This window comes from Tyto alba, unplaced genomic scaffold (genome assembly GCF_018691265.1).
Source record: "Tyto alba isolate M040663 unplaced genomic scaffold, T.alba_DEE_v4.0 Super-Scaffold_9, whole genome shotgun sequence".
In the NCBI taxonomy this organism is placed as follows: Eukaryota; Metazoa; Chordata; class Aves; order Strigiformes; family Tytonidae; genus Tyto; species Tyto alba.
Genome location: NW_024881330.1, coordinates 23,817,031 through 23,841,266, shown reverse-complemented (window position 1 = coordinate 23,841,266; position 24,236 = coordinate 23,817,031). Strand labels below are relative to the sequence as shown.

The window sequence follows — 24,236 nt, the reverse complement described above, 5'->3', positions numbered from 1 at the left end:
ATAGTCCTTCTTGTGCATTTTCACAGCTTATCCAGTCTCACATCACTGCACTTCCTTAATTAATGAAGCATCATCTCTTTGGCAGTCCTTCCTCCTCGTATAAATTCAGCGTGCTTCTGAGTGGATGTAATCAGATACTGATGATTTGATTTGATGTAATCAAATGTTGTTGCTTTGATTACAAAATTCTGTTCTTCAATTTCTTTTTTTCTCTTCCCACATTTTTTTGTCATATTAATCATTAAATATGTCTTTCAAGGTACTTCCAAATTCCTGTGTCTATCCATTTCCCCTTATGTGCCTTCTTTCATTTACCTTGACACATCTACAGTCACTGCTCCAGACCTCATCATACCAGTTATCAGGGCTGCCACATCTAATTTTCAAAGAAGCACTTTCTTGCTCACTCCTAGGCTAACTACATGTTCTAAAGGCATTTCCTGTGAACATTCACAAAGTTATTGCAATGTCTTCTTCCAAATCCTTCCAAAAAATTGGTTTATATTAGACTGTACTATAAAAACTCATAAGACAGCTTTCAGGTTGCCACTGTACAGATATCATTACCTATGATGCTGTTAGGTGTTCCCTTTTCCTTCCCTGTCTGTGGGTGTTTTTTCTTAAATTGTAAGCCTTTGTGGACAGAGACCATTTTCATCTTGTGATTTTACAGTGTGGATCTTTGGTCCATAACAAGAGTTCATATTACCATGCAGATGCAACCCAAATTAAGCTCTGAGTAAAAGGCACCTCCAGGCCTTATCACAGCTGCTTTGCTGCCTTGTTGCTTTGCGTTAGCATATGGTCTTTCAACTGTGCTGTACTTCTAAGTGTAGATGATCAACTGCTTTAACATCTCTAAAAGCTTTTCCTTTTTTTTCCAAGACAAATATATAACAGATGCATAAATGAACCATGGAATGAATGTGCTGCAGACATAGAGCCATCATTACACTCTTCACAATCAAGTTTTTTCATAAGCTCATGTGGCGTACACCTGTGTTAAGTTAACGGTGCACTTAGGTGCAGTGTGGAAGACTTAATAATTCAAAGTGGAATTTGTTTCTTTGTTCCTTTTGTGCTCTTTCTCATATCCTCTCCCTTCATTATTTACTGTGCTCTGTTTGCCTTCTGTTTGTACTTACAATTATTTTGCTAATACTTGATTTGGCTGAGCTTCAAATTCACCACTAGAAATGTGGAAAGTAGTAAGTAGAGCAAGACAGGGATACCACATAAGGTTGATTTGAAAAAAATAAAAAAAAATCAGCAATCTATCTATATTACCAAAAAAGACCTTTAAGATGAAGTAGATGAAGTGTACTAGGTATCTACTAGAATAATATTTGAAAATTAAAAAATGGGCATATATATGAGCTGAAAAGTAATTCAAACAATGATTGAAGAGAGACAGTTGTGGGTTTGGGGTTCAACAAATAATTTGCTTTTACAGCTTTGTTTTATATATTGAAATCATACTAGCATTTTTATGCCCCTTCAAGTAAAAGTTTTCTAATGTATAGCTGTGTGTTCTTTCATAGAGTTGTTCTACTACTTAGCTCTTTCATTTTCCCTGAAAACAAAGGCATTTCTTTCTCATCCTATTGAGAAGGAGAAATAGGAGTTTGGTAGAAAGCCATCTGGTTTAAATTTAAAATTAAGGTGATGGCAGGGAGAGAAGTATTTGTAGAACTGGCAAAATCTAAGACCATTTTCTCAGTTGAAGATGTACACTAACTGTGAATGGGTCTGCATTTTAATTTGGGGATATAATCTTGCATTAAAAACTATCATTAGAGATCAGCAGAGCTGCAGCTGACCAAGGTGTTAAAGCTTTTCATGTAGGGTGGTAGTTTTTCACTCTCACTAATTGGCTTGCTCTTAAGCATACTGCATACTGCTTACAGTAGTGTGCAGCCTGCTCAGCAGTGTTTGTGAAGGTCATTTGAAGCAAAAGTTTATTAGACTTGTACTCAGTAAATACTAGCTCTCTGCTCTGTAGCATCTGCTGTTAACTTCCGTATACTGTTGCCCTAGATAAATTCAAAAGCTTTAAGGCCTACTCACATCTGACAGTTTATATTCCCTTATATGTCACCGTGCTTTCTATACGTCTTGAGGACACTTAAGCAAATTGTTAGTAGAATTTGAAGCATAAAAATCAAAATAGTCTAAGCAGTAAATTGTCATCTGTGGATTTTGAATCTTTTGAAGTTGGCGAATTACAGTCATGTTATATCTATTTAATTTCTTTTCAGCCTAAGTCTTGGCCTACAAACAATCAGCATTTGAGATTGTTTACTTTTCAACAGTATCCATTTCAGTACCGTTACCTTTACTAGAGTATGTATATCGATACCTGTTATTAATCAAGGGATTCAATTATGTATTCCATGTGTAATCCAGAGATTTCTGCATAGACAGGCATATAACCATATTGTTTAATGTCATTAACATGGATAACTCAAGCTGATAGCAAGGACTAATTGTCTAATTGCATAGTTGATGGTTCTGGCTCACCTGTGCATTTTATGATGATGTCCAAAGTGCCACCTCACTATTACTGGAGATGGTGAGATTAAAGGTAATACAGGGGTACCTAGTTGACATGCAGATGTATCTTAAGAGTTCCCCATAGAGCTATTTTCTTCTTCTATGTAGCAGTGTAGTTTGGTCTTTTATATCATGATAGATAGTTGCATAATTTATTGTGTACTTTTAACTCACATTGTTTCACAGTTGATATTTTCTGTTCTGTAAGCATAGGAAATCTTACCTTGGATCAGTAACTTCTGATGATTTTTAGAATTCTGCCTGGTGAAATGCAGATACTTATCATTTCTATAAATGATGATAGGTAAAAAGAGCTATCAAAAAAACTATCTTGATGGAAAGGGTTCTCCCCAGAATTTGAACTGTATCCTCTTTTAGGGGCTGAACACCATCTTGATCTCATTACTTTTTTTTTCCCTGATCAGAGGCTCTCTGATGGCATTTTGTGGCAATAGTTTATTTGACCTGACCCAGAAGATTCTGGCTATTTGGAATGTGTTGTCATAAACTATTAGTGATCCATCTATATCAAAGTTGTGCCTCTAGGCTTAGTATTTGGTTAAAGGAAAAAAAAAAAACAAAACAAAACACTCAGCTGGAAAACAAAAGTAATTATCAAGTTTAATGTCACAGATATTTTTGGCAAGCAAACAATATTTAGATGAAAAGGTACTAACTAAGAATAACCAGTGACAGCAGCAGTGGAGGAAGACTGACATCCCTCCATTTTCAAGGCTTCAAGGCATTTTAAACATCTTGGGCAATAGTTATTATAAATTTAACATGCAAGCCCTACAGTTTCATGGAATTTTCTAATTTAATTTTTCACGTCTTTGATTTTTGTGTCAGTTATGTTGTTGTGTGCAGAATTTTTTCATCACAGAATTTTAACTCAGGAATTCATATATTATGCGGGCTTCGGGACAGCTATTCATAAAGTGAAGAGCATCCACAGGCATAAATAAAATATAATGATAATAAAGTTTGTTCAGATGATTTTGTATAGTTTGTTAAACATTAGAAGAAACAATGTCAAATGTCAGACTTGTCTACCAGGAGATGGGTTGAAGTATCAAATACTTAGACATATTTTTTCTGTGAAATGAAGGTAGAAGTCTGCCTTCAGGACTGGAATTAACATGATGTATATAACAATGATGATATTTAATGTTTATTGAGATAGCAAATAGATGCTAAACTGGTATTGAAGCAGTTTTGTGCAACATGCTGGATGTAAAGAAGAATATGAGAAGTTCTTGCCCCTCAGTAATTTATAATGTTTTGTTTTGTTTTGTTTTTTTTTAGCATAAGGCGGCATCAAGAAAGAAGAGCAATTTTAACTCCAATTTTAACAGATTTCACAGTTCGAATAACTGCAGCTCCTGCGATTATTTTTACAAAAATTGATGCTGCAGAGAATTTACACCAAGAGGTTAGTACAAAATGTGAACAGAAATAGCATAACTTGTACTATGTGGATAACCTTGATATTTTACTGTTCTACCATTTGAAGTGTCCAGGTGTATTTTCAAATACAGAGATTGTCAACTGAAAAAAAAAAATATAAGAAGTTTTAGTCACTAGTTGAAATATTCCTTCTCTGCTGAAGAAAGAATTTGTGTATAGTATTTGATATTAAAGACAACCTGTCCAGAGGTAGATAAGCCTGTTTGCAATTCAGAAAATGGGAATCCTTTAAAAGATCTGTGATGAGAAAGTGTTGAGAAGAGGTGCTTTAGTACAACATTACAAAACATTGTATTCACAGGCTTCTCATAAAGAAGTCTGAAAATGCAATCTATACACTATCTGTAAGAAGAAAGTTGAGCTGGGTTCTTTTAGCCAGATTTTCAAGCCCACAGATTACCACAAAGCATCCATTCCCTATCCATTACTATGGGTTCTTCAAGGTACTCCAGATTTAGCAATCACATTTACCAATCAGTGGGTCAGCTCATTAATGATTAGTCTGTGAAGCATGCTACACACAAAAGGTATTGGCTCACTCTTTGACATTAGTTTGTAGCTCAAGAATCTGTAGTGGAAGTATCCAAAACTTTTTGTCAGCTCAAAAAGGCTATGTCTGATAACAGCTACCACCTGGGAAGATTAAAACTGGTACAGGAGCATAAGGGGTATTAGGTGTGTATTGCAACTTGCAGTATGTGTTCATTGTTAGAAAATAATAGCTAATGGGTATAGAAACTAAAAATTGACAGCTTCATATTTTTTGTAAAGGGTCATCACAAAGGCAGTTAGAAAATCATTTAATGCAAAAAAGAAATAGGAAGCTTAGAGGTTGGCTAGAATGTATAGAAGTTATTCAATTAAAAAAAAATCTCTGCGCTTTACTAATGCTTATGTTCAAGAATTTCAGTATTTTCTGTACATACATTCTTGTTATCTATTCCCTAGATGACATTCCCTCATGAAGGGAGAGGTCTAGTTTAGATTATTAAGAGCTTGAACATTGTGCAACCTTCTTATGAGAAGGGGCAGTACTTCTACGTATTAAGCAACCCTTCTGAATTGGTTCTGGTTTTCATCTCTTAATCATTTGCCAACAGTGGTGAAGAGCTTTTTTTTGTGCTAGATAACACAAATAAAATAGTAGCCATCCATCTAGCTTCACCAAGATATTAACAGCGGTTTACAGGTAAAGAGAAATCAGTTAGATTGGTTATCAGTGAGTTCCAACACATGATTTCATTATAAATCAAGCACAGCTCAGTTTTTTTTAAAAAAAGTACATCCTTTTCTTGGAAAGAAAAGAGAATTTGAGTCATTGCCAAGGAAATAAGAAACAAAACCTGACACTCCACTATTTGATGCCACCAAGAGATGGTAACAAGACCTCACACATGAGATGCTTTTCTTGCAAAATTTGTCTTAATAGTTATGCTGTTGAAAGCAAAGCAAAGAATAAGCCACATCCTTGTTTAGAAGCCTGAGACACCACTTTCTCCTAAAATGACTGGGTTAATATTATATACAGTGTTGAAGCATTGACCACAGCTGAGTATCACAATATAGTTATATAAAATGTGAAAATTGTTTCCCCAGTAGCTGTTATCTAATATTTACCCATAATTTCTCCACAGGAAATTTTGGTGTGTGGTCATTCTTTGGAGGTGAATGTGACAACAAACCTGGATTTCTTCCTCAGTGTGGCTCAAGTACAACTTCTTCAGCAGCTGGTACAAGCCAATATGGTTGGACTGGAACCTTCCAGTAGCACCACTGAAGTACGTTTTTTTTCCTGTTTTGCACCTGTTTTTTTAGAATACCGTAGCTCTGATCAGGTGTTTGCATCATCTAGACAAAATTATATAAGTAAATGAAATACATGTTTTATTATTGTTTGTTTGGTCAGCTTCAAAATGCATTATAATGTTGCTCTAACAATAGGATGAGTACTATTTTAACAAGAATATTATTCAGTAAATTAGACTAAGGTGGTTCTTTAACATCTTCTGTACGAGGAGAATTCTCCTATGTAAATGCTAAAAGAAATTATTCTGAAGTAGTTTTTGAGGTTTGGCATTTAACTTTAACTTTTATTGATGATTTGGCATCTTCTTATGAGTTCACATACTACACTGTTCTTCACTAAAGCCAGTAAACTATAAAATTTTCTCTGTCCCTGGTAGCCACTATTCACCTTAACTGTCTTCATGCAATTCCCAAGATTCAATCCGCCTCTGAATATTCTCATACTTCTTCAGTAAAATGGTGATGGGTACATCATGAAGGGTCCTTCACCTTCAGAACAATTAATCTCTCCTTTTTTCTGAAATCTTACAATGTTCAGCAACCATCTCTTGAATGTGTCAGACTTGCAAGTTTAAATTATTAACCTTCTGGGCAGATAGAAAAACAATAGGAGAAAAGAAAGTGAAGCTTTTGCCCTAAGAAAAAATATGTATGTATTTGCTTCAAAACCAGGAATCTAGTCAGGCTGACAGCATCTTTAAGACAGTAGAAGTTAATATGGGACAAGTCACTAATTCCACTGGAATGGCTGTTGCACCCATTGAGAAATCTTCATAAATAAGAAGAGTTAGAGAGTTAGAGAGCAAGACACAATCAACTATTCCTTTCCAAGAATCTGGCTAATGGGAGTCCTGAAGAAACTCTTCTCCTTCCTTTCCTGAATTTCACAGATTTATGAGTCTGGGTGGAAGCAATGAATGCTCTAGCGTAGCCAGACTACTTACAGTCCTCTCTCTTCACATTCTCAAAAGCCCGAAGTTGTTTGTATCTGCTAATCTAGGCATCACATCACCCCCAATCCTTTATCCCTTCCCAGGGATAGAGGGGAAATAAAGGGCGTTGTTTGATTACCATGTTGAAACATGTAGAAAAGAAATGCCGTGTATCTTTCTTTTCCTTGGATACTTTGCAGACACAGGGCCTCTTTTGGAGATGAACATTATAAATAAGTCTATATGGGAATTTCTTCAATAAATAATTCTTGGAGCACTGCTTTCCCATTGTCAATGGACTGGATAGAATCAGAAGATTTGAATGGGTGCCAAGAATTTTAATTTTGAGTTGGCGCTGTGCAGAAGTGCTGCATGACTGATGTGGAGTTTACAAACTTAAAAGCAATTTACTACAGAATTTCAGAAAGGTTTTTGTTGAATACATCCCAAGATACCTATTTGTTCTTCACTGATTATCCCCCTTGCATTATTGCAGTCTCCTGTAAAGAGCAATGGGAATATTTCTGGTTCAAGGTGGTGTTTGTCTTCTCTTTAATAAGTTGTAGAGCTATATCTTGATTTACTATACTGAAGATGTAAAATCCAATAGTTGGTTATTTTTTCTCCAGTTCTTTCTTCAGTGTCCTGTAGTATCATGTGTCTATATGAAGCCACCCCACTCTCTAATATATGCACATTTATTAATTATGGTCATGCTTCTCCTTTAGTTAGCAGAGAGAAACGTAATACACCAGTTGTATGCTGCTGTTTGCATCTCAATGCATGAAGTTTGGAGCCTGCACATGGATATTCATACTTCACACCTGCTAATTATTTCATTGAAAGAATCAAAACATAATTTAGGTTGGAAGATGCCCCTGGAGACCATCCCTTTGCTCAAAAGAACACTAAGGTCAAAGCTAGATCAGGATTTTCAGTGTGTTGTTCAGTCTAATTTTTCTTTATCTCCAAGGAAGGAGGTTGCACTGCTCCTCTGGGTAAATGTCCTGTGTTTTAAGTACCTTCGCGCTGGCAGATTTTTTGTTTTATATCCATTCACAGTTTTGCTTGATACAACTTTTAACCATTGCCTCTTGTCCTGGTTTTGGCTGAAATAGAGTTAATATTCCTTTTTGGGAACTAGAGTAGTGCTATGTTTTGGATTTGGCATTGGGTTTCATATGAGGAGAATGCTGATAGCACACTGATGTTTTCAGCTGCTGCTGAGATTTCAAGGACTCTCCGACTCCCCGTGTCCTGCCCGTGCGCAAGGGCACAGGGAGCAGGGAGGGAGCATGGACAGAGCACCAGACCCAAATTGGCCGATGAAATATTCCATATCATGGAACGTCATGCTCAGTATATAGAGGAGGGGTGGTTGGGAAGAAGCTCTCTCTCACTTCTGGGATTGCGATTGCGGGATCTTGGTATTTTGGGATCGCCAGCCGGGAACGGGCTGGGTGTTGGGCAGCGGGTGGTGAGCAATTACATTGTGCGTTGCCCATTTATAATTTCTATTGCTGTCATTGTTCTCTGTTAATTACCATTATTGAACTGTTTCTATCTCAACCTGCAAGTCTTCCTTTATCCCTCCAATTCCCTCCCCCATTCCCAGGTGGGGGGGGCGGGGGAAGGTGGGTGATCAGCTGCGGGGTGGCTGGCTGCCGACCAGGCTTAAACCACGACACCTCTCAGCATATCACTGTACATCTCTAAGAACAGTCTGATCTCATCTTATTCATAACCCTGCTTTAGGTAACTGGAAACAGCAATTTGATACCCACCATCATACTTAGCCTTCTATTTTCCATCTGAACAAACCTAGCTCTCGCCCTCTCAATAAATCCCATGCTTTAACCTGTTAACCCTCTTGTTGATCCTCTGCCCACTCAGGTTTGTCCCTCTTTTTCTTCTACTATTGAGACAGTACTCTAGACGTTAATTCACAAGTATCTCACCTCTGATATACTGGCTATGCTGTTAATGCTGCCCAGTGCTTACCCTTCAACAGTACAGGGTCATGCTGCTATCACATACTCAATTTTTTGTCCACTAGGACCCTTGGGTTCTTTTGTGCAAAGCTACTCCGTAGCATTTAGCCTCCAGCCTGTATTTGGTTTGGGATTTTTCCATCTCAGGTGCAAGATTTTGCATTTACCTTTGACTTTCATGAGGTTTCTGTTAAACCTTTCCTCCATTTTGTCTATGTCCCTCTGGATGGCAGCCCCACCCCTCAGTGTATCAACAACTCCCCCAGTTTGGTGTCATCTGTGAACTTTCTTTGGGTATATTTTGTATTATGGCCAAGGTCTTTAATGAAGAGATTAAACATGATCAAACCTGAGGAATGCCACTCTGTAACTAGAGTTCAGCTACACTTTGGAATATTGTGAAAGTGTTAAAAGCCTTGCCAGAATTGAGGTAAATGATCTCCACTGTTCTACGCTTGTCCGCAAATCCAGCCATTTTATCAGGCAATCTGATATCTGCTTTGTGGATTCTGAGGAAGGGCAAAGCATGTCAGGCAGATGCTTTGCTTTGTTCATCTTAACTTTGTCACTTAGCTGTGTTCATCTTTTTGATACTTAGCAATGCTTTGCATTTTTTCAGAGCAAGTAGTTTCAACTGCTTGCAGTAAATATCCAATTAAAAACTACAAATACATAAAGCTTGTCTCTTTCTGCTTCTCTCTACCAGTCTTTCTGTAGGCCTCCCTGCTGATTCTTCCTCCAGCAAGGTGAGCGCTCAAGGGTCCCAGCTATGTGGGCTGATGACAGCTCTTACAGCAAGCAGCCCTTTGAAGCTAACCAGTATTTCAAAGAAAGACAACAAAACATTTGGGGATTCTGGGTATGATTTATGGGGCATGGGGTGAATCATAAGAGTCAAATGCATACACCTTGGCTGCAAGATCAGGATTTTGAAGCTGTGAAGCCACAAATATTTGAGAAGTGCAAACATCAAGGCTGAGGTAAAATCAACTAGAATTGTATAATTATGGAGATATACAAGGAGTTATATAATTAAAGATGAAAGGATGTTAGGAAAAAATTTTCTTTGGTATAGAACATTACCAAGGGACATGACAAAAAGATATTGAGCTGGGATCACTTCACTGATTTTTCATATCAGGAGAGTACCTGCTGTGGTTTTATGATTGGAACTGGTTCTAATGTTACAATCTTGAAGTAATCATAACAACTTCCTATTAATTTCTAATTTATGTGAATTTGAGTTGAGTAAATTCTATTCATCTGCCTTGGATTTAAAAAAAATAAGCCACACTTAGTTAAAATGGCAAAAATTAATGAATTTCATTCTCTGAAACCTAAAAATTATTAAGCAGGTAAATGTCTTTTTATTAGATAAAGAGGAACTTCAGTATATTAAGACTGCCTAGGGCATGTGGATTTACCAACAGTAATTATTTTTCTTATTCATTAGTATCAAGTAATCATCATATTAAGTCTACTTTAAAACCAACTGTATATAAAGAATAACATATGACTATTTTTAAAACCAATGTTTTCAAGCAAGTTAAATATTTATACTTTTTAACAAAATAAAAAACATATTTTAAGAGGGCAGGCATGAACCACATGATTAAGAAAGCCAGAGATGGGGATGCTCTTTGATCTGTGTATGTATTCTGCCCAGTATCCCACAGAAAAGCCCCACCCTTAACTCATAAAGCTAATATAACATTCTTTCCTTTTTCCAGTCTCCTGATTCCACTCTTTCTTCTTAGTCTCCTACAGTCTACTTAGTTTCAAAAATCCATGCATATGTGTCTAAACTTCCAGTAATCTTGACATGACTTGCTCATGGTGTTCATATGCAGTTCTCCAGTATGTTCGTTGTGCAAAGTTGCTCTGTTTTAGAATATAAATAATAAAAGCAAGGATAAATATGGGTTTGTGCCTTCTGAAATTATTTGAAGACTTGTCCTGTTTCTCACACAGGAAGGAAAATTCTTCAGAATATCATGATACCTTCTGAAGGTTTTTTTCTTAACTTAAAAAACTAATAAAGAAACAGATCTGAAGATTTTCTTTGGTGCTTGATAGTTTCACTGGCAGATTTCCTTTTGTTCAAAATCTGCTGCATTTTTCCTGGATCGTCTTTTGGAAGGGATGGCATACTTATGTCTTTTGTACCATATTTTCCTGGGGTTTTTTGTTTTGTCAAGTCTAGAAAGCACCATTATAGGTTTCTAGATTGGTCTTTTTTTGTAAGTACCCTAAATTTTCACAAGTATTTCCTTGTGACAAATCATCAATATTTTTGAGCTTACTCCAGAGAATGTAGAAAGGAATTAATACAAAGATTTCGGACCCATCACTAACTAGATAAATATGACTTACATGACTAGATAATATAGTTTATATTTGTGACACATGATATAGTAATGGCAGCCATAGTGGCATAAACTGAGGCTCATTTATTTATCCCTACATTAGCATATGACTTGGAAAGAGATACATTAATTATGTATTTCTACAGTATTTTCCCAGCTATAATGTATTATAGCTCTGCAGCTCAGACACTTGCAGAAATAGTGATGATATCTATGTACTTGATAGTCTTCAGTGGCTTTTTTCTCATGGATTTGCCCAGTTGCCTTTGAAACTCGTCTAAACTTTCATCATCTGCAGTAGAGTATGGAAAGGAGTTCCACAGCTAACTATATGCACTGGGAACACCAGCACCCTCTCACCTTCCCCCTCCCCTTCCCTTTTTTTTTTTTTTTTTTTTTTTCTTATTTTTACTTATCTTGAATCAAGTTCTTTACCTTAGGAAAAAAAATATTTCTTATTTACCATCTCTGGGTCAGTTTATCTTACATACTTGGGTCATACTCTGTTTTCAGTGTCTCTTTTCTTCCAGATTGAAGAGCCCTAGTTTGGGGTTTTTTTTAATAGGATTGTTCCTTACAAACTGTTCCATTCCATTAGTTATTTTTGTTAACCTGCTCTGGCTCTTTTTCAGTTTTACAGTGTCCATTTTAGAGGAATAAGTGGGGCATGGTCCAGACCAGAACTGGACCACCCAGCATTCAAGATACAGACAAGCACATATGAATTTATATGTTGGCACAGTGATGTTCTCCCTTTTGTTCTATCTCACTTTCCCGTAATTTTTTATAACAGAATTGGCATTTTATGTCTGATACTGATTCTGCTACCTGACCCTTTCATAGAACTGTGTGTAATAAGGTTAGGGACATGGTTTTAGGTGATATTAGTCGACTTGGAGGCCATCTCTTTATGTTCCCTGTGGGGTTTTTTTCCCTGCTTGCATCACTTTACATTTACATATATCGTATTTAATTTGCTATTTTATTTCCCCTTTATTCAGCATTCTTGGATATTCTGTCCTTCACAGCTGGCCCTTGTCATTATTACCCTGAATCAGTCATTATACTTAGAAAAATTTCTCACATTGCTCTTCATTCTTTTTTCCATTCATGAATATATTGAATGTGATCAGTGCCAGCATTGATCACTATGGGATTACACTGATAACTACGAATCACTAAACTGGCTTTATACTCTTACTTGCAGTTGATTCATCTAGACTAATTGATCAATTATTTACCTAGGTGAGGACCTTCTTCCCTATCCCACTGAAACTTAGTTGACTACACACACACTGAGTTGAGCTTTTGTTCCCAGCTACTGCACTGCTTATCAATAGTGGGAATCTTTTATCTGCAGAACAGACTTTTCTCTGGATTACCTGAAGCCACAATCTAATACTCTCTGTATACAATATTCCAAGTCTTATGAGAAAACCCATCAAAATGGGGAGCAGGTTTGAAATCAGAGACACACTTATCTGTCATGAGCTTATTACCTTGATACAGTTCTGATTTTTCAAGTGTCTTGCTCTTAAGTCTCTGTCCAAAACAGTCAGAACTTAAACAACCCCAACATTTTAAAATTTAATTTGAAGTTCAGCTCAGTCAGCTGTCATCATGACTATTCCTCCTCTTTTCCTCCCCCCTCTAAAATTAATCATCTTAGCAATGATACAGCCATTGCTGTTTCATGATGAATATTCACAGGGTTTTTTTTTAGATTTTCTCTTTTTTTTGTCAGTTACTAACTTCACAGTTTTGAGTTAAATTTGAAACATTTTCACTATAATTTAGAAACATGGGTTTGCTTTCCATGCTTGGTCTAGTTTATTTTACCCTAGATAAACAGTGAGGGATTATCAGTAGTTAATGACTCATCTTGTAATAATACTTCTCACAATTACAGTTGTCTTGTAATTACTTCTCACAAGGAATATAATTACTTCTCAGTAATATAATTACTTGTTAGAAGAGAGCCCACTGCTGATAGATTTGTTCATTGGTCCCTGAGGCCTAAGCTGTGAACGAACTTCAAAGAACCAGCAGGTTTCTCATCACCTCCTCCCTCTGTTGCACCTGACTGGGGCTCATGCCTAGAGAGCTTTTTCTTATTTAACCTGTTGGAAAGAAAGCAATCTTACTGGCCAAGTTGAACATCCATTTGTGGCTCTTCAACAGCAGGAGTTGAAGAGTTTGTTTGTTCTTTATTTTTAAAGGAAATAAATGAAGTATGCTTTATACAAGCAAACTTAGCATATCTAAAAAAAAAATGCAGTAACAAAATTGTGACATTCCTGAATATTCCTGTTTGTCTTATTCTAAGGTGAATTCTCACTGTTATATAATTAATATTTAATTTGTCTTTTTTAATTTGTGAGGATATACCAAGAAAAGGCATGGAAACTTTTCAAGGGACTGGATTTAAGCAGATTGAAAGCAGGTGGCTTTCCACATGGTATCACAATTTTGGCACATTGCTCATTAAGAAAACCTATGCCGCTGAAATTAATTCACGCCCAACAGATGTTTAGTACCATAAAGGGATACGACCTGCTTGGTACCAGTCACTGGAAGGAAAACATTTTTCCTTTCTATGTTTTGCATTATATATTGTGGATATTGCATGTCTCACTGAAAATAGAATATTTTTTTATATAAATTTTATATAAATGCACACTCGTCCCTGCTGTTCAGCCAACATAATTAATGTTTTATAGAGAAATGTAGGGTTCTCTAACAGTGTGTGAGTTCATTTAGTAGTGGACATTGCATTCAAAAACAAAGCCATTTCTATTTCTAAACCACGTTGAAAAAATCTTAAAACTATATGATGAAATTTTGTCTAAATGTAAAGGTAGTAAAAATCTATTAGTAATCTAATGGGATAATAGTAATTTAGCTTTTTAAAATATCACGGTTATAGTAAATGGATTTTTTTTGCATCCCTGCCTTTAGCCAAGGACTATATGTGTACATACGTGAATTTGAAATACAAAATTTCAGATTTTAAATTATAATAAAAATTCATACTTGATTATGATAAACTTATGGATGGGTTTCTAAACAGCCAAGTAATTATGATTGGAAATACCCTGAGTTTACAGCTGCCTGTTTTGATGTGTTAATAAACATTTAACCTTTGGAGTCAGGGAAGCAATTGTGGTGGGTTTTTTAAAGTTTTAGACAAATAGGAAATTTGCATTTGTGCTTTTCCTCCCCCAGCCTCCTGTGGCAGCACAATGGTCTAAAGCTGGGCTTCAAATAAAATTAAGAACTTTAGGTTTAGGTCTTGGAAAGGCAGTAATTCACTTGGCATTCAGTACAATACACACACACAAAAAAAAAAAAAGATGCATATACAGCTCATTATTTATAGGAATAAATAATTTATGAGATTGTCATTACATGTCTGGCTGTGAGCAATGATGTTCTTTCTCTAAAGAGAAGGGGAAGAATGCAGTGGTTGCCTTTTCCCCATATTCTTATTGACTTGTTGCAAACAGAGTAGAAATCAGCAGTATTACAATGGATAAGTTTTCAGCACAAAATATAACAGTTTCTGTCTGGATCTCACTCTGGATGTAAATTAACTATGTTTTAATCCTTAGTGATGTGTGCTGGGAAACATAAAACATGCCTTGTACATGTTGTAAGTACTTTACAGACTTTTGTGAGAGGGTATATCTGTAATTTAGAGTATGCCTGTCCTTAATAATAGATATTTCTGTAATCTCTCAGTGTTTGAAAACATGACTATAAGCTACTAGTGTAGATTATCTGAGGTTTGTTTTACTCTTGATAAAGTGCACTGGTACTTGGAGTAACTGGGAAGAGAAATTAGCTGTATTACCACTCTGAATAGAGCAATTATATTTTAGTAATGTATATTGCTATATTAATGACATTTCCAATGCAGGCCTTTTTTGGTGCAAAGTAGGTGCAACAAATTCATTTTCTCCCCTTAAAAAGCATGCAAGCAGAAAATTACAAGTCTTTATGTGCCTAATAACTTTATGTTCCAACCAGTGACTTCACAAACCTAAGAAATGTAGGCCCTGTATTTTAAAGACTCTCTGAAATAGGGAAATAGAGCAGAGGTTACATCCTGAAAATATTTTTTATTATAGTCATCAACAATTTCCTAGTATAAGTGACCATACTGTTTTTTCCTATTTTTTAAAACATGCCTGCTACTTGATATCTGCTTGAGAGGACTTCTTGGATTCCTTTTCAATTTTATCTCTGTTTTTATAATAGATAAAAAAGAATATTGACCCTCAAATGAGGCCAGTATTAAAATAGTTCTGTGTCTTTATATTTATTTGATTTTGTTGTTACTAGGAATCTGTTGCAATCAGTTCTTCAAGGGAGTCTTGAAATTCTAATTTTGCTCTTTAGGCTTCAAATGGAAGAGGTCTCCTAGTTCTTTCTTACCACTGAATTATCTGACAAAGCTAGACCACAATTTAGAATATTTTGATTTGACACTACATGGGAATTTATTATGTGCTTTCTGCAAAGACATCTGAAGAGTTATAAATGTAACTATAGTTAATGAAATGTTACAAAGAACATATAATAGTGCAGGAAATAAAACTCCATCTCTGTCTGTAAGTAGTTAGGTAAAGGTAGGCTCTTTGCCAGCTTCTCTCAGTAATTAGAATTATTATATCTTTTATAGTATGTCTGATTTTTCCTTTAAATATGTTAATAATTGGGGACAATCTGTATATGGGTCTCAAAACCTACAGACATACCTTAATCCAGTAAACTGCAATTATTCAGTTAGTAAGACTGTGCCTTCTCAGAACATGCTTTTTCTTCCCAATGTGAATTCAGTGGATTAATCTCTAATTCTACTGACATAAAAAACTGTTTAATAGGGTTAGAAGACATAATGCTGATGTTTGTTAGTTTTTATCAGAACATTACAATTAAAAATAGAATTCTGTACATGTGCCTTGAACATAAGATCAAAATGTAGTTGCTTGTTGTAGTTGCTCTATTACTGAAATAGAAGAGTTGAAGTTTTGGCATTGCTGAATTTCTGGAATATTCTATTATGGCTATATAAGCAGAATAATAGTTACTGTTAGAGTTCTGTGTCTAACTTACTGATTAGCCTACTGTAATCTTTGAAGTGCCAAGAACTGTTCTTAACTTTCTTCTTTCAGCAGTTTGGCATTGCAGGTTAGGATGATATTAGATCACTGCAGGCACCTAAATAACCAATAATTAATTCAGTAACTTAAGCCAATCCACTTGCTTTTAATTTTTTCCAAGCATGGTTACATTGAATGACACTGTTTCATCAATGACAATGAGTCTGACTTTATTAAGGGATTACCTAATCATCACGGCACATGGCTTTTGTTGTGGAGGCATCAAGTGGGCTTTGAAGGATTGGTATTGGTACTGGATTTGTTCAATTTTAGTCACTATTTAAGGTAGAGCTAATCACTGGAGTTTTTACTGATTTATGAATTTAAGTTAATCAGGAGATTTAACAAACTTTAATGAAAACAGATACATTTCCAAAATAAAATTAAAAGTATGAATTGGAAAATAGATAGGGGTACAGTTTCAGACAGGTGAGTCTTATGAGTAGCCTGAATAAGACAAGTAGTTAGTGTTAAGGCTGAAATAAATGGCTTTAAAACTGATTTGGCCAAATAAAGAGGATTTCCTTTGGAAAGCTGTCTAACATTGGTAGCAAAGCTGACAGGTGTGCTAGTGTTTGCATTAGGGGTTTTTGATAATTAAGAGTTTTATAGAATCTTTGCTTGAAGTGACAGTTCACTGTGATTTGAATCACCCTAGAGTGTAAGATTTTCTTCAATTAATTCATCTTTAGATGAGAGATTTTAAATTACATTTTTAAATTTTTGTCTGTTCCATATTTTTCTAAAAATAATAAAATAATTCAGTGATAGAGAATCCACTATAGTCATTCATAACCTTCTCCAATATGTAGTTCTTTTCCAGGTAAAAAAAAAAAAAAAAGCATCTTATTTCTTGTTTAAAAATTACAATCTGACTTAAGAAATTCAGTAATTTTTGTTAAAGCCCAAGTGTCAGAGTGGCAGTGTGTGTTACCACTTTTCCCTTTTATCTGGAAAACATATTTGAAATAGCTAACTATATTTTAAAGATGGAAGAATAAAGAGAAATTACACTGGGTGTATCCTGGCTTTGAATCTCATTGGAAAAATGTTTTTCATGTGTATTGAAGGAGAAGAATGGAACAAAATAGGGAAAAAAGCAACAGTCAAGAAATGAAAAAACTTCCCTCTCTTCCAAAGATTTAACTAGGTAAATCCTGAGGATTGTTGAGCAGCTATAAACATTATTAATCTTAGGAAGCTTGATTTCACTGGAAATTCCTGGTAAATAGATGATTAAATAATTGTTTCTTGCCTCAAAAATAAAATACATTGTGGTTTTCTGTTTTATACTTTGGATACATATAGGCAGTCACCAAAATAGCAACCCCTTGTTTAAACTTTAAAGGTGTGATTTCCAAATGGGCTGTATTTGGTGGTTTATAGGGCAATGTTGTAAAGATCAGTGTAGACAAAAATAATAAAGAAGTGATGATTTATAGGTAAATCTTTCTTATTTCTTTAAGTGTTTTAATATTCTGTAAAGAGTTTCATGCCAGGTCTCCAGTGCTGTGTTTTTACTTATTATAAGCCCTAGCTTTATATTCTTTTATAAATTCATCTTTGATGTACAGTAGACCTATTGTACTGACTTCTTCATAAAGTATAGTCTATTATTGCAAAGAATATTGCTTTGATCTGCTTGACAGGCTTAGAGTAGGGACACATATGTGGTGTTTGATAAATTACCTGAGGGGTAAAGAATGTTGCTGCCTTTTCATAATTATTCACTTTTTCAGAATTAATATATGCCAAATTCTTACAAGAGGAAGATATAATACCTGCACATGGAGAACAGAAACAACAGTGCTAGGAAAAGAAATACAAATAGAAGAATGAATGTCCTGATTTTGTTCAGTGATGCACCTAAGAATAGGTGCAATGTTAATAAAAAGTCCATATTTCCTCATTCTTAGAAGAACTTTTAATATTTTGGTAAAAGTCTTTCCAATGTAAATGATAACTACTTTTACTGCTGATCAGTGATAGAACAGCTGAGTTCTCAAAGAGTTTATTTCCTAGTCTGGCAAATCCATTTCCTGATGTCCATCTCTTACCACCTGGAGATTTTTGGCAAGAGAGCATTTATTTGTCATACTAGCATTTAGAAGTGGAAAATACAAGAACTTCTCTTTGAAAAAGAAATGAAATACAAACCAACACTCATCTTGGTCTGCTGCTGTCCATGTAGGCATACATGGGTAACATTTTACTGCAAGTCAGTAAATCTTATACTCCTCAATCAAATATGTCCATTGAGGTCAATACCAACTATTTTTTGTACAAAGTACTCCTCCATCAAACTAGTAAGACCAGACTTTTGGAAAAATATTAATGCACAAAAAATAATTTTGCTTAAATTTACCCTAAAGAATGTTCCTATCTAATAACTATCTACATTGGAGGTAATTATAAATACAAAGAGCATTTACTTTGTATCTTCCCTGAAGAATTTAAAATGGACATTCAAATGCCTACTCTTTCTTCACAAAATCTCTGTGAGGATTATGGCTCTAGGAGATATATCAGTTACGCTAGTGAATACAAGTGAATTTTAAAATTCAAGGCAAGTTAAATATCTGAAGTATTTTCCAGAGGATGTAATCCAAAGCCTTCACTTATTTTCTGTCTCCTGCAAGTGTGTTTCTCCCTATCCCCTCCATTCTTATTTGTCAGGTTACATAGTCTTGTTTATTTTCTGTTAGCCCAAATGTGTACTTCAGTACGCTACAGGTCTATACCAATCCCATACAATCTGAAATTCAGATAAGTAGCTAATATACTAATAAAAAACCAGCATAAGCAATTTCTTGAAAGAATCAGAGCCAAATTCATCATCTTTTCCATCCATCATTCTTTTCTTATTCACCAGTTTTTAATTGCAGTGAGGAATGCAACACTCGACAATCACTTGTTACAAATATGGAAACGTTTGCTCACAGTATAAGGAGAAACCAAAAAATTGTCTCTGTTTTGGATCCTTCTCAGATCTCCCCTGCCCCTTTCTGGCATTCTGTTATTTCTGCCTCAGCAATGAAGAAAGCTTCCAAATTTTTTCAATGTGCTTGCTGTTATTTACCTATGTCTTGCTACCTGTTTGAATACAGTAGATCCTGGACAAATTAAAAAAATGCTTAAAAAGTTACTTCTTCCCCCAAAACATGAAAAAAATCTTCTTGTTAAAGTTGAGGAGAAACTGTATTTAACAATTGAGCTGGTGAGGGATGAACTCAGATGTACTGGTAAAATAGTCACACAAAGGATGATCTGGGACTGAAGTGTCTGGTTGGAATTTGTATTCATAACTGATATATACTTCAAGCATAATCTGCAGTCAGAGCCAATGGCCAATGGACACAAGCTGCCACTCACGTGGAGGCAGTGTTGAACAAAAAGGGGGTAAACCTGGTGTGGTCAGATCTTTGTTTTCTTTCAGAAACTCAAGGCGCGACCTGCTGGCTAACATTTTCTGCTTTTGTAATACCTGCTTCTAGGTATTTGACTTTCAAGCACTCCATCTAGGCTACCCAAGCACTGGCCTCAGCAATGCTCGTCAGCCTGCCAGATGGCTTCTAGACCTGGCTCTTGGCCAATCAATTTGAGAAAACCCCACCAGCAGATGTGACATGTTCCATAAGGCTAACCCTCGTGTTCTGATAAATTGCAAAGACAACTCATCAGCTTCCTGAATAAATGATACTAATACGGGGCACAGGGGGAGAAAACATTGCTTCAACTTTGGCATTTTGTTCTTTTACCACAAAAATTATTTTTGGAGTCTAAGGTAAAGATTGGATATTTCATAGTAAGCAGAATGTTACTTGTAGTCTTCGCCCATAATGGGAAAGGCTGGGGGAAATACAGCTCCTATCTGCTCAGATACCCAAACAAATTCAACGAACGCTTCAGTGAGTAAAAGGCAACACGCTAATTATAGTGAACTAATTGGTAACTGAGAGGTCTTCAAAAGAGGCAAGGCATAGAAAAGTCATCTGTAGCAGCTAATTCCTTTCTAGCATCTTGAATCAAACTGTGTACTGATTTGTCACATTAGAGACATTGCAGTAATATCTGCAGAAGATATAAATCATTCTCTATCACTGCAGATTAAGCTTAAGAAAGTATTTCTGATGAGTTATAATACCCCGTAATACACTGGCTTAGGAAGTCTGGAAGAGTTGACTGAAGAAGTATTTCTCTAATATTGCTTTATTTATACTTCTTTTCCCTAAGCATCCACTTATGGCTGCTATCAGAGAACAGGTGTCTAGAATAACCTTTGGTCTGACCCAGTAGGACCATTTGTATGTTCTTTTGTAGTTTATTTCTGTTTATGGCAGTCTCATCAACTTTCTGTTCTTGCTATGACTTCATTGTAAGATAAAGAACATGATCAGCAGGTGGTATGTACAAAAGTGCTATTACAGTTATCACACATAAAATTTCAAGGAATGGTAGACAGCGGAGTTTATAGCAGTCTTTCTTGCCTATAGTATTTTAACAGAGCAAGGTCTCGAGTGAAGAGCAATTTAAATAAACTTTAGTCAAGGTTATCAATGTATTACTTATGTGGAGAATGAAAAAAAAAATCAAATAGTACCATATTTTTTGTTGAAAACACACATAACTTTGTTTTCCATTTGTATTTTGTTTAAAAATAATAACAATCAGAAAACTGGTAAAACAAGTTCCAAATAATACTACTTAAGAAGCCAGAGAGCCAAAGTGTGAAGCGGCAGATGCACATGTTGCACAGATGTTGTGTTGACTGGTTAGTATCCTTGTGGAAAGCTTGTGTAATTGGAAGTATTTTTAGTATGTTGAAACTCTGAGAAGTTGGCATCCTCATTTACAAGTTTCTTTTGAAGAAGCTGTTTATCTTTTGTCTTTTGATTCCTGAAGTCTAAGGTAATCACTGTTAGTGAGCCAAAACAGTCTTGGTTTCTGTATTTTATATAAATCAGATGAATTTAGGTATGTCTTGATATCCAAAAGTGTGTTGGCACATAAAAAATGGTAATGTTGCATAAAGATAGCTTCCTGAGGGTTTAAAGACTTTTTTCATTATGCATTTGATATTTGTTGCAATGACTAGAAGCAGAGCAAACTTAGTGTATGGTAACAGTAATGCCCCAGAAACAGTAGGTATTGAAATGTGAACGAATAAAATACTTCTCAGGGAATTTTGTATTTCTTGTAGTTTGCACAATTACTGATCAGATCTTGCATATCTGCTCAGTTTTGCCCCATGTTTTAAAGCTTTGAATTTTCATTTCAGGGAATAGCAGATCACGCAGCATTTGGTACCATATCTTTGAAGTCCTGAGCTATGAAATGCTTTCTGGTGGGTTAGCACTACAGCAATTGGAGAATCACAAATTTATTGCTGCTGGTTAATGTTTAATTTATTAATAAAATTGTTAGCACTAGTCTCATTACCTGGGATGTGGACTGCATTTTTGCATGAATAACCAGTAAATGTAGCTTCCTTTTTTTTTTCTTTTCTTTTCATGACTGTACACTTAAAAGCGTGAGGTATTATAAAACTTCTAATTAGGTTACAAAGTGTAAAGTTTAAGATAGCTGCCCTAAGAAACTAGGTAAAGAGAAAGTAACAACATTTGGATTATTTAGATTTTAAGCAATTTGACAGAGGTTCTCAAGCAGCTTGACGAGGATTAGCTTAAAATTAGGCTTGATTATTCTCACTGTGTTTATTTTATGGCTTTGGAAATAACAGAATATTTCCAGAGAAACATTTTCTCAGATGAGAAGGATTGCAGAAAGTTGAGATTTCTAAGCATACTCCACAGCTTCATCTCCAAAGTAGCTCTAATTTGTGTCACCAGTACTAAGAGGTGTCTTATGATTCCATTCCTGTATAGTGAGGTCCTTTCTGTGTGCTTTAGATTCAGGCTATGCCTTGTACACCCCACATGAATTTGTAAAAGAGAATCACTTCCATAATCTAAAAGCTCATGAAGTTTTGATAAGGAGGAATGGCATTTCACATTAATCTGAGTAATGTCCTTAGAATGTGAAAACAGGAAAATTAAGAACTAGGAAATAAAGGAAAATCTGTTTTGCTGCAAATATATGTGATCTTTAGCTTCTGTTCTAGAATTACTAGGAAAAAAAAACCTCAAATGTTCCAGACTGATTCTTACAGCCAAAAGGGCTGTATTGAAGATATCTTCTTGCTCAGATTCTGCAAATATAAAATTAAAGTAAAAAATTAGGGTTTATGGTCTCCCTTTGAGATACAAAGCTAAGAAAATTCTTATTTTATAATGAAGTGTCCGTTCAATAAGCATTCTGACTTCTGTAGTTCAGAAACATCAGTAAACGTACAAAATAAGATAGATAGTAAATTTACAAGATAAAGAAATCTTAGTTGATTTTTTTTCCCCTTAGCCTACAGTACTTCATTATCTGAGCCAGACCTTCTTGTGTCTGCTCTATGAATTACATTTCTTCTGGCTCATACTACCATTAGTGGAATAGTCTAAAAGACATAACTGTTCTGTCCTATCTCTTTATTACATACTCTGCCTAGCAATATTTAGAACATAACTTAGGGATATCATTTTTATTGTCAGTAACTTAAATACTACTGTACTTTCTCACAAAAATAAAATTATTTTAATAACTAAATACTATGTAAAGTTAATTTAAAACTTTGCCATTTCAAAACATTTAAAGTACCAACCAAAAAAAATCTGAAGTATTCATTACAGAGCTAATAAAATGTTGTTATAAAATACATCCAAAATTCAAACTGTTCTTCAAATTACAGAACACCTGCAAGAAATCATGTTGGTTCATTTTTGCAAAAAAAAGGATTAGAAAACTAGAAACTGTAAGAATTATTATAGCTTAGCCATAAATAACAAATGCAGTTGGTTGTTGAAATGTAGGCAGGACAAAATCAATAAAGACAACACGATGGCTTAAACTCACCCTAAACAGAAGTCTGAGAGAACACGTGCTTGGACTTTCTCACACTGTGGACATTGAATGTGTCATAGTGATGATTTGCTTAATCATCTGATGAGGAGACGAAAGTTTGAGTGTTAGGTCACACGATGTACGACTGAGGGTTCTGCATTCTTTGATCTTGACTAATCTTCACCTTTGAGTCATCTAATGCTTGTGTACAGTAGAGTTTGACGCTGTGGCAATGTTGCCTTTAGACAACACCAGTTACCGTTTCTTCCCAGTATGGAAGATCACCTGCTTGGTAGTGTGGAAAAATGGATTCTTGACAGTGATTATAAACACATGGATTCTGTAATTCGCTTCATTTTAAAGCAAAATAATATGTGTTTTTCTTAAAGGGAAAGCTGAGGAATAGAAGGAAAAGGATAGTTGAAGCCAGTAAAGAGTTAACTGAAGTTATAGTTAGTGAGCAGTGAGCAATTTTGATTTTGAACTTCCCTGTTTTCTTTGCAGGAAGGATCCTCACTTTTTTTTTCTGGCATTCCCTCATGAGAAGCAGTCTTTTTCATGCATTTTAACCTAATTTTAGAAGTAAATAAAGTTAATACGATCACTCTGTATGTCAGTGTTTCTCAAACAATAAGTAATATTTTGTGTTCACAGCCAAATTAAGAAGCAGAATAGAAGTATTAATGTTAATTAATTTTTTATCTGTTTTGTGAAAATCAGGAAGTGGATGGTGAGAAACCAAAACAGGGGTTGCCACTGAGGGGAAGCCATTATTCAACAGCTGGTAGTAGACACCGTTTGGCCACTTGTGCAGTTTTTATGGACTGGGTGGTCAAGTAGGGATAAATATGCTGCTTAATTTCATACAGATTTTCTTAAGGCCTGATTTTCACTTTAGTACTAACCTGTCTCTTAAACAATGAGGCATAATTTTTCAGAGTGTACTACTGTTAATCATATTAGCTGCCTTCCTACTTTTTCAATTTTTCTGGCCAGCTGTAGTCCGTT

The 24,236-nt window shown here is 35.3% G+C and overlaps 1 protein-coding gene across 4 annotated transcripts in view; it reads left to right on the top strand.

The window, feature by feature from the left end:
* VPS13B (vacuolar protein sorting 13 homolog B) overlaps positions 1-24,236 on the top strand; it is a 471,233-nt gene that overhangs the window by 310,049 nt on the left and 136,948 nt on the right. For all 4 annotated transcript variants that reach the window (XM_042785990.1, XM_042785992.1, XM_042785989.1 and 1 more), the window contains 2 exons: positions 3,859-3,985; positions 5,655-5,798. In XM_042785990.1, coding sequence (XP_042641924.1) covers positions 3,859-3,985; positions 5,655-5,798 — 271 coding nt within the window. The remainder of the gene's footprint in view (positions 1-3,858; positions 3,986-5,654; positions 5,799-24,236) is intronic.